Source organism: Electrona antarctica (assembly GCF_951216825.1).
Source record: "Electrona antarctica genome assembly, chromosome: 1".
Taxonomy (NCBI): Eukaryota; Metazoa; Chordata; class Actinopteri; order Myctophiformes; family Myctophidae; genus Electrona; species Electrona antarctica.
The window spans coordinates 24,975,601-24,984,496 of NC_136806.1; the positions used below are offsets into that span (position 1 = coordinate 24,975,601).

The window sequence follows — 8,896 nt, forward strand, 5'->3', positions numbered from 1 at the left end:
ACAGTAATGAGCATTATAATATACAGGTAATATACACCTTAGAATAGATGTAGACCTATTTGACATAAACATAATTGACATTAACTGACTTATTTATCTCCAAAAGCCCTTGAATATGATTAAGGATTACTGTCATGGGATTCTCACACTTATTTGCCATTTTTTACTATTTTGAAAATAATTTTAAAATAGTTCAACTAGCCGATCTACATCTACATGTTGTGAGCTTGTAGCTATTTGAACTATTTTAAAAGGTTTTTTAAAATGGTAAAAAATGGCACAAAATAAATAAAAAATAAATTATTTTGAAAAACCTTTTAAAATAGTTAAAATAGCCTATACAAGCTCGCACTGTGTTGATGTAGATTGGCTAGTTTAACTATTTTAAAAGGTTTTTCAAAATAGTAAAAAATGCCAAATAAGTTTAGGGATAAGGGGTAAGGGGTGGCACAAGATAAGGCCCTAAGGGCTCTATTTCCGTCCATCCCTTATCCCTAAACTTCTTTGCCTTTTTGAATAGTTAAAATCCACAAGCTCACAACGTGTCGATGTAGATTGGCTATTTTAAGTATTCAAAAAAATGTTTTTCAAAATAGTAAAAAAGTAGTTTAGGGATAAGGGGTTTAGCATGGACGGAAATAGAGCCCTAAATACCTTAACCTTACGTTCTTATAATTACCATGGGCAACCCAGAAGTGTCCATAGTTTAGACATGTGGCTCAACACCAGATGACCAGTGTCCTAAAACTGTCTTCATACAAACTTTCAAATGCAGTCAGTCATACATACTAATTGACATACATTTACACAGTAACTCATACAGCCTCATTACGTTTTGCTATTGCTTCACAGCTCAAAGTGATAATGACTTGGGGTGGCTATACAGTATGCTCATGATTTAGCTTACACGTATACATCATTGTAACCAGTTACATTACCTGCTGTCTTGTTAAATTAAATTATTTCTCAGAACAATAATAACCTAAATATCCTAAATAAGGATTTGTAAGCACAATTTAAAGGGAAGTGGACAGCCAAGCTTACTCTGTATTTTATATATTCTACATATGTAAATTATGTATGTTTGTGTTCTTTTCTTTATTTAGAAAGCTGGAATATGCAGATTAAGAAGAAAAGGTCAGACATAATGTGGCAGTCACAAAACTATTTTATGAGTTGTGATTTGTATGACCAAATAAATAGGTCATAATGATTGTAAATGATTGAACAAGGACATATGAAGTCAACATGAGTTTATTATTATTAACCTGTGGTTCAACCTCCTACACAACAACACAGCACATCTGCTCTGCACCACAGCACAGTTTCTGCCATGCTCCCTGATGCGCCGAGGAGAGCAAGTGCAACTGGGAGACCATTTTTAACCTGGCTACCTCTCCCCTCCTAATGGTTCCAACACTGAGGGGCAGGACTATTCCTCGCCCAGCCCAGGTGAGCTGACCAGGTTGGCGTACAACGCAGGCTTGTTGGTGTGTCAGTCAGTTGTGTGGGTATGTGTGTGCGTGCACATGTTTGTGTGTGTATCCCTGTGCTTAACAGTGCGATATTGTCTCTTATCACACTTATTCGGAGCGGGTAAGTCAGTACTGTAGATTGTTGGTGGTTTCGGGTAGTTGTGGGTACTCGGGGAAGGTTGAAGTGGGCAGGGGGTGGGGGTTAGGGGGTTGCTGTCCGTGGGCCCAGGTTCTCACTAGGGCCTCAGTCTCAGCCTTTCCACCTCTTAGTGCTGGATGCGCCTGATGGACTGGATCTGGGGTGTCTGGCAGTGGGAGCCCCAGTTCCTCCAGTGCTGGTAGTCTCCGCTGTGCCTCTCACACTCCATGATGTACTGCTGGCCCCTGTAGCCAGGATACTGGTAGCAAACAAAGCTGCAGGAAGGAGAGAGATGTGGAAGAAATTTGTGGATTATCTTTGGCATTTATTGGGACATAACCATACAGATTATATGCAACAACAACACACATACTGGGCCCCCTCTTTGAAACACTGCAAAATCCTGGGTGTTAATATTTATAACTCTGTATAAATATAACTGTGTAAAAAAGAATATGCGTAAGGGTGCATACGGTGTATATTTGCTGTTGGTATGGCATTTCAGTGATAATTTTGAGTGTTATATAACTTATATAATATTATACACTGTATAAGTGTATAATATATATATCTAGATAATATATCTATCTATACTATAGTGTGTGTATTACAGAGAGAGCAGTAACTTACGCGCCACACTGCACATGCATGGAGCCAACCTCGGGCATCATCCAGCCCATGGCCTGCAGGGAGGGGTAATCGTCGCACAGCTCCACGGTACGGCCCATGAAGTTCTCCCTCTCGAAGATGATCATACGACTGCTCATGTGAGACTGCATGGAGGTTGAACAGAGAAGTGGGAAGGTTAGAGAAATAGTCCTCACGCAAAACAATAGAAATGTTAAATGTTTGAATGTTTATTTATTCGTTTTATTTCAAATACTTATTATATTATTTCCGACCATTGTCTGTTGATCTTTTTAGTCAGGTAGATGAAGCCCATTTGTAACATTATGGATATTGCACCTGAGTAGTACAATTAAATGTTTTCGTCAATATTCCGGATTTTGCAGTGTATGTGGTGTGCATGCAGAGTGGCACTAGCATGCACACTGCGTTCTTTTCTAGTGGATTCGAATGAAAATCAACCAATAATCAGCTTACATATCAAGACGATCTTATCGACTTACTGCATGTATGCTGGAGCCTACTGACTGCTATTAGGAAACGTGGAGACGTCCGGTGTTATTCCCGTTGTCCGACTAAATGTAACCCTAACCCTAACCTCATTCTTAACCGGCCACGTAAGTCCCCTAACCTCAACATTCTTAACTGGCCACGTATAGTAATTAAGTCCCCTAACCTCATCTCATTCTTAACCGGCCACGTAAGTCCCCTAACCTCAACATTCTTAACTGGCTACGTATAGTAAGTCCCCTAACCTCATCTCATTCTTAACCGGCCACGTACGGCCCCTAACCTCATATCAGTCTTAACCGGCCACGTAAGTCAGTTTCACTTCTGCGTTTCCTAATGGCAGCCAGTAGGCTCCCAGTATACATGCAGTAGGTTGATAAGATTGATAGGTAACCTACTGGTGATTATCGGTTGATAACGTTCAAAGCGGGTGTCTTTGCCTCTCGGTTTCATGTACAACCCCTGAAGTACTCACAGCGCAGTAGATGGGACGCAGGGACATGAGGCGCTCCACGTGGTAGGAGATGTTGCCACTGTAGGCGTCCCAGTGGGGGTACTCTCCCCTCTCCAGAATGAACTGCTGTCCCTGGAAGTCATGGTGCTCGAAACCCACCCAGCTATATGGAGGGAGGTAGTGAGGGCAAAGTGAAAGTTAGAGATGGGTAATGATGAATGAGGGAGCGACACCCCTGACCTGTTTGGTTGTTGCTGTGAGACTTACGCGCCACTCTCCACCCTGATGGAGCGGATGTTATCCAGGCCACACTCCTGGATGTTGCAACACTCGTTGGTGAACTCCTGGCACTTGCCCTGGAAGTGCTCCTGCTCGAACACGGTCACCTGGTGACAAAGAGAGGAGGTAGGAATTGCTAAAGTGACATGAAGTGAGTGTCAAGCAGAGATGTGCTGATTACACTTTTGGATCGCACACACACACACACACACACACACACACACACACGTGTGTGTGTGTGTGTGTGTGTGTGTGTGTGTGTGTGTGTGTGTGTGTGTGTGTGTGTGTGTGTGTGTGTGTGTGTGTGTGCATGTGTTTACCTTGTAGAAAGGAGCCATGCCCATTCCTGAGCTGACCAGTGGTTGCATCATTGGGGATTTAGTGGTTCTGTACATCTTTACTCTTGAGGCGGCAAAGGGAGGAAGGAGGCAGGGGGCAGGGTAGGAGAAAGGGAGGAAGGAGGCAGGGGGCAGGGTAGGAGAACATTATTTTAAACAGAATATTGCCTATATCCTGGAAAAACAATCATAGTCCATAATGTCCATAATGAGTTGAAAATACCAAAAAATAAGTAATAGGCTATGTAATAGGCTATGTAATAGGCTATGTTCACCTCACAAAATCCGAAAAAAACAGAAATGTTGATAGTTGGATAACCAGAAAGCATCATTCGAGGAGCCATGTCATATTTTTCAAATTATTACAAATCTGCTATGAAAAAAGCAGCAATTTGGGGGCTGGACTAAGAGCATAATCATTTATTAGTGAAAACCAATTAGACCTATTAATTATCTAACATAAATTTAATTGCAGTCACTGACACAATCTACAAACAATGTGTTTTACGGGTTATTTATCATTTCTGTGCTTTTCTCTTTTGTTTGACATAAAAGCTCCGTGAATAAGCCCAATAACATACATCTAGCTGTCCCTCACTTGTGTTAAATGCACAGAATTGAGACCTTACCTAGATTGGCACTTATTCGAAGAGCTCGGGAGTGGCACACGCCTTATACTTATCTCGCGTAGAGCTTTGAGAGAATCTGGCGCTTCAGTTTTATACCGGCTACAGAGGAGCGCGCCTGCTTGGGCGCGTCCACGGCATGGGTCAGTGGAGCGCACGTGGGACCGCCTCTGCCCATTTAGGCCTACGAGTCACTAGCGCCAAAGCGCGCTCCTGGACATTCTGGTGGCTCTAGTCTGTGGTGTTCCACTGCAACCCCAGCCAACTCAGCATATCCTATAGAATGCTGGTTCTTTCTAAGCGCACGAGCAAACGAGCGGAGAACAAAAGCGCTCCGGTATGTTCGGTCAGCAGTGGCATGTGTCCTGGCACAAAGGGCCTGCAAGGGAATGAAGGGATAGCTAATGCGGGGATTATCATCAGCGTAGAGAGGCGCCGTTGGTGGCTATTATGATCGGTCTATATTAACGTTAAAAGAGTTTGATTGGGAAAAAAATGTCATACTGTACAATATTATCTCACTGTAGTCTTGCACACAACCGCCCAGGGGTCCAAACATCCAAGTGCAGTGGCCATGAATCACAGATCCAATGCAGGCATGGCATAGCAGTGGTGGCCATTTTGTTGTGCCACCAATAGAAAACCCATTCATTTTTCCAATAGATATAAGTATTTTAAATAAATGGTGAATTACATAAAACATTTGATTCCGTGTAAAAAGAAAATGCATATTAAATTACATGATATAGCTAAGCCTACTATATTTAGGTAAATACCCTTTTTTGGCGGTTTTCAAATCTTTTGACAGAATCTAATGTTTTATGGTCATGATTGGACTCCTGGGTGGCTTGGTTCCAGGCTTAGAATAATTTATGAATATTTTATGAAATCTCTATGGGAAAACTGAATGGGTTTTCTATCTCTGGCACCACAACATGGCCGCCACTGTTGTGCCCTATAGCCCCCATGAATGTAGCATTAAGAAATTACACAGCTGCACCCGAGCCCAATCATAAAAATTACTTGCCATAATATTTTCATAATCTCTTATTTTGAAAACATATTTTGTAACCTATAATGTAACTTTGCACCACTTTGTCTAGGTTGTTGTGCTGCATGCAACATAATCATTTTCATAGCCAAAATTAATTGACGAATGCTGCCACTCTGCCACATCAAACTAAGACGTTTATGGCTATCTATACGAAAGTAATACAGCAGTAGCTGAACCATGTGACAAATGTTTCAATAACAACTGAAAACAATACACACACACACACACACACACACACACAGAGAGAGAGAGAGAATCACATATGATTATTGTGAGACGTTTCATTCCATTTCTTGCCCTTCATTTCACCTCACAGTCAAGTGTCAAAAAACTCTGTGCCAAGACAACACCTATCCATATCTGCCATATTCTCCTTTTAACTTGTGTCACTTTCTTTTTTTTTAATAATATTTATTTTATTTTGAAAAAGCAGTACAGTATAGACAGCATTTCTTTTCTTTTTTTATAATATTTATTTTATTTGGAAAAAGCAGTACAATAACAGCATTTCTATGCATACATAGGACACAAGTGCAGTTCCCAGGATTTTTTTTTCACCCCTCTTCCCTCCCTCCCCCCTCCAAGTGACTCCATCTCCAGTGTCTCTGTAACATCCTTGCTTTCTTCAGGACCACATATGGCATCAAGTCAACACTTAACAGGGGCAAAGGGCAATATCGCATCAGAGTGTACATTTCAGAAGGAGAAAAAGAAGAAAGAGCGTGACAGCATTTCTATGTATATGACACAAGTGCAATTCCCAGGATTTTTTTTTCACCCCTCTTCCCTCTCCAAAGTCTCTGTAAAATCCTTGCTTTCCTCAGAAGGACTACATATGGGATCAAGTCAACACTTAACAGGGGCAAAGAACTTGTGTCACTTTCATACCACTCAGTAGAGCAGCCATTCCTCATCTTGCGCATCCCCCACCCCACCCCTATCCGTCCCTCTCTGATGATGAGGAGCTTCTATTGTGTCCCGTCTCTGACCTCAGCAGGTTTGTTTCTCTCTGCCTAATCCCTCCCATGTGGGCGCCAGCGTATAAAAGGGAGGGGCACACTCTGAGCAACACACACTCAGAGTGAGGCTCAGCGTATAGGCACTACACATACACAGGTAAGGTAAACACACATGCACCTGCTGTAAATGCACACATACAAAGCACATAGTGATATATGTTTAAACACATTTTCTCTCATCCTCCATTTCTTTACACAATCATACAGTTCAACACATTCACTGCTGTCTTTTCCCCCCCTCTGTCTCTTGTCAGCAATCATGTCCAGTGGAGATAAGGCCAAGTCTGCTTCCCAGACCGACGGGAAGGCTGCCCAGAGCAAGAAGTCTGAGATGGGAATGCATGCCTACAAGGTACGTGGCTCTCACTTTGGGCTGGAGGTTCTACAGCACGTGTCACATAATACTTTGACGTGAAATACATCCACCTAAAGTACTATGAAGTGTCAACAGTCCAACCATGACTTACCTATATGCCTTTCTCCCCCAAAGATGTACGTGTTCGACCAGGAGAACTTCCAGGGTCGCATGATTGAGATCAGCAACGAGTGCATGAATGTGTGTGAGATGGGCATGGACCGCGTGCGCTCCCTGCGCGTTGAGTGTGGACCGTAAGTCAGCCACAGTTCCTACCTAGACTATATACAATTCAGGTTATGAGCCTGCATTGTTGAACAGGGTAATGTGTTTAACAGTTAAAAAAAGGAAGCAATTATGTTTCTTAATATGGCACAATGTCGAGACTTCTTTTTTCAGTGTTTCTACACTAGTGGCTTTGAATGGGCAAACAGATTAATAACAACCTTATGTGCTTTGTCAGCTTCGTCGGTTACGAGCAGATGAACTTCTGTGGTGAGATGTACATCCTGGAGAAGGGAGAGTACCCCCGCTGGGACTCCTGGAGCAACTGCCAGAAGAACGACTACCTGCTGTCCTTCAGGCCCGTCAGGATGGTAAGACAAATATCCGCCTCCTAACTCCACCATCACACCTCAATTTGTTCTCTATGATTAGCTTAGTTGTCTAAATGGTGTTAGCCCCCAAGTGTTTATCTTTGGTAACCAAGTGTTTCTTGCTGGTTCTCCCTTGCAGGACCCCGAGAAGCACAAGATCTGCCTGTATGAGGTTGGCGAGTTCAAGGGCCGCAAGATGGAGATCATGGATGACGATGTTCCCAGCATGTTCTCCTATGGCTTCACCGACAGAGTCGGCAGTATCATGGTCAGCTGTGGAACGTGAGTCTGTTATACCTTAAGTACAGTAGCCAGCCTGAAAGTACTCAGCACTGGAGAGCAGAAAGAACTGAACTGTAACTTACAGAAATACAGTAACAGCAACATAACAACATAAGTACTACTGTAGAATGAACAGAATACATATTGGGATTTTGTAGATTGCAGATCCACAGATAATTTTGAGAAGAAACTGTTTTCTGACTCTTTATGGTTCTCCTTTCTTTATCGCATACAGCTGGGTGGGATACCAGTACCCCGGCTACCGTGGCAGCCAGTACCTGCTGGAGAAGGGTGAATTCAGACACTTCAACGAGTATGGTGCCCGCCATCCTCAGTTCCAGTCTGTGAGGCGTATCCGTGACATGCAGTGGCACCAGGTTGGCTGCTACACCATGGCCAGCAAGTGAGGCTCAGGAAGGGAGAGAAAGAGAAAGAGTGGAAGCGAGGGAGAGGGGCGGAGGAAGAGGGAAAGGAAGAGAGATGTCTGAGACCTTACCTGAAAACTCTTTAGAGGTCTACGATCTGACACTGCCTGGGGGGAGGTTCTAGTCCCACCTCTAATCTGAGGCAACAGCTCAATGGAAGGACCAACTGGACCTGAATACAATTCCAGGCAACCCTTTATCTCTCTATCTCTACTCTTCTCTTTCTCCCCTATGGTCCGACCTTTGCTCCCACTCTCCCCTATGTTTTTTCCTTTTTTTGCCCTTCCCCAGCTTCCTTTACTCCTCTGTAGTTCTTTGCAGCACCAAAGAGGGAACGAGAATTCTCTTGCTGTTTCACAACATGATTCTCGGCTCAGGGTAATGATGCACCATTGGAAACTAAGTTTCTAGAGCCCTCCCCCGCCCTTGATTTCCTAACCCTGTGCATTGCACACCCTCTCTGCTGTACAGAATCCTGGCCAAGTTTTCAATAAAAATAAAAATCTTGATTTCAATCTTGATGTCTTTGCATTATTACTTATAACTGTAATGGCTGAGAAACGGGCCATAGTTTCATATATTAAGTGCACATTTTCATGGTCAGTATCACGTATCGACATGATACTGAACATGATATTGAACATGGCTAATCATGATACTGACCATGATTCATGATGTCAGGCCTTGTCACAGGAATGGCAGGCCCTGTCACAAGGA

General features: G+C 43.0%; 2 protein-coding genes across 3 annotated transcripts; one reads left to right on the top strand and one right to left on the bottom strand.

The window, feature by feature from the left end:
• Nucleotides 1-1,741: 1,741 nt before the first annotated feature.
• On the bottom strand, nt 1,742-3,879 carry cryba1l1 (crystallin, beta A1, like 1; the record flags this gene model as incomplete). The annotated part of the gene is made up of 5 exons (XM_079505687.1): nt 1,742-1,889; nt 2,245-2,387; nt 3,227-3,368; nt 3,473-3,591; nt 3,805-3,879. The coding sequence occupies 5 exons, from the start codon at nt 3,877-3,879 to the stop codon at nt 1,742-1,744; spliced, it is 627 nt and encodes a 208-aa protein (XP_079361813.1).
• Nucleotides 3,880-6,417: 2,538 nt separating this feature from the next.
• Nucleotides 6,418-8,551, top strand: crybb1l1 (crystallin, beta B1, like 1). Of its 2 annotated transcripts, XM_079511813.1 has the most exons (6): nt 6,418-6,618; nt 6,776-6,873; nt 7,012-7,130; nt 7,340-7,472; nt 7,612-7,754; nt 7,990-8,551. In XM_079511813.1, exons 2-6 carry the CDS (start codon nt 6,781-6,783, stop codon nt 8,159-8,161), a joined length of 660 nt encoding a protein of 219 aa, XP_079367939.1. In that variant the 5' UTR covers nt 6,418-6,618; nt 6,776-6,780; the 3' UTR covers nt 8,162-8,551. The 2 variants fall into 2 exon arrangements, with proteins under 2 accessions (XP_079367939.1, XP_079367938.1); XM_079511812.1 differs by having other exon boundaries at nt 6,418-6,873.
• The last annotated feature ends 345 nt before the right edge of the window (nt 8,552-8,896 follow it).

Bases quoted from the DNA above. Each gene is read 5' to 3' on its own strand.
- crybb1l1 (XM_079511812.1), top strand. From the start codon at position 6,649: ATGCACACATACAAAGCACATAGTGATATATGTTTAAACACATTTTCT. The intron at 6,874-7,011 runs GTACGTGGCTCT...TCTCCCCCAAAG, and splicing joins TGGGAATGCATGCCTACAAG to ATGTACGTGTTCGACCAGGA. The intron at 7,131-7,339 runs GTAAGTCAGCCA...GTGCTTTGTCAG, and splicing joins CTGCGCGTTGAGTGTGGACC to CTTCGTCGGTTACGAGCAGA.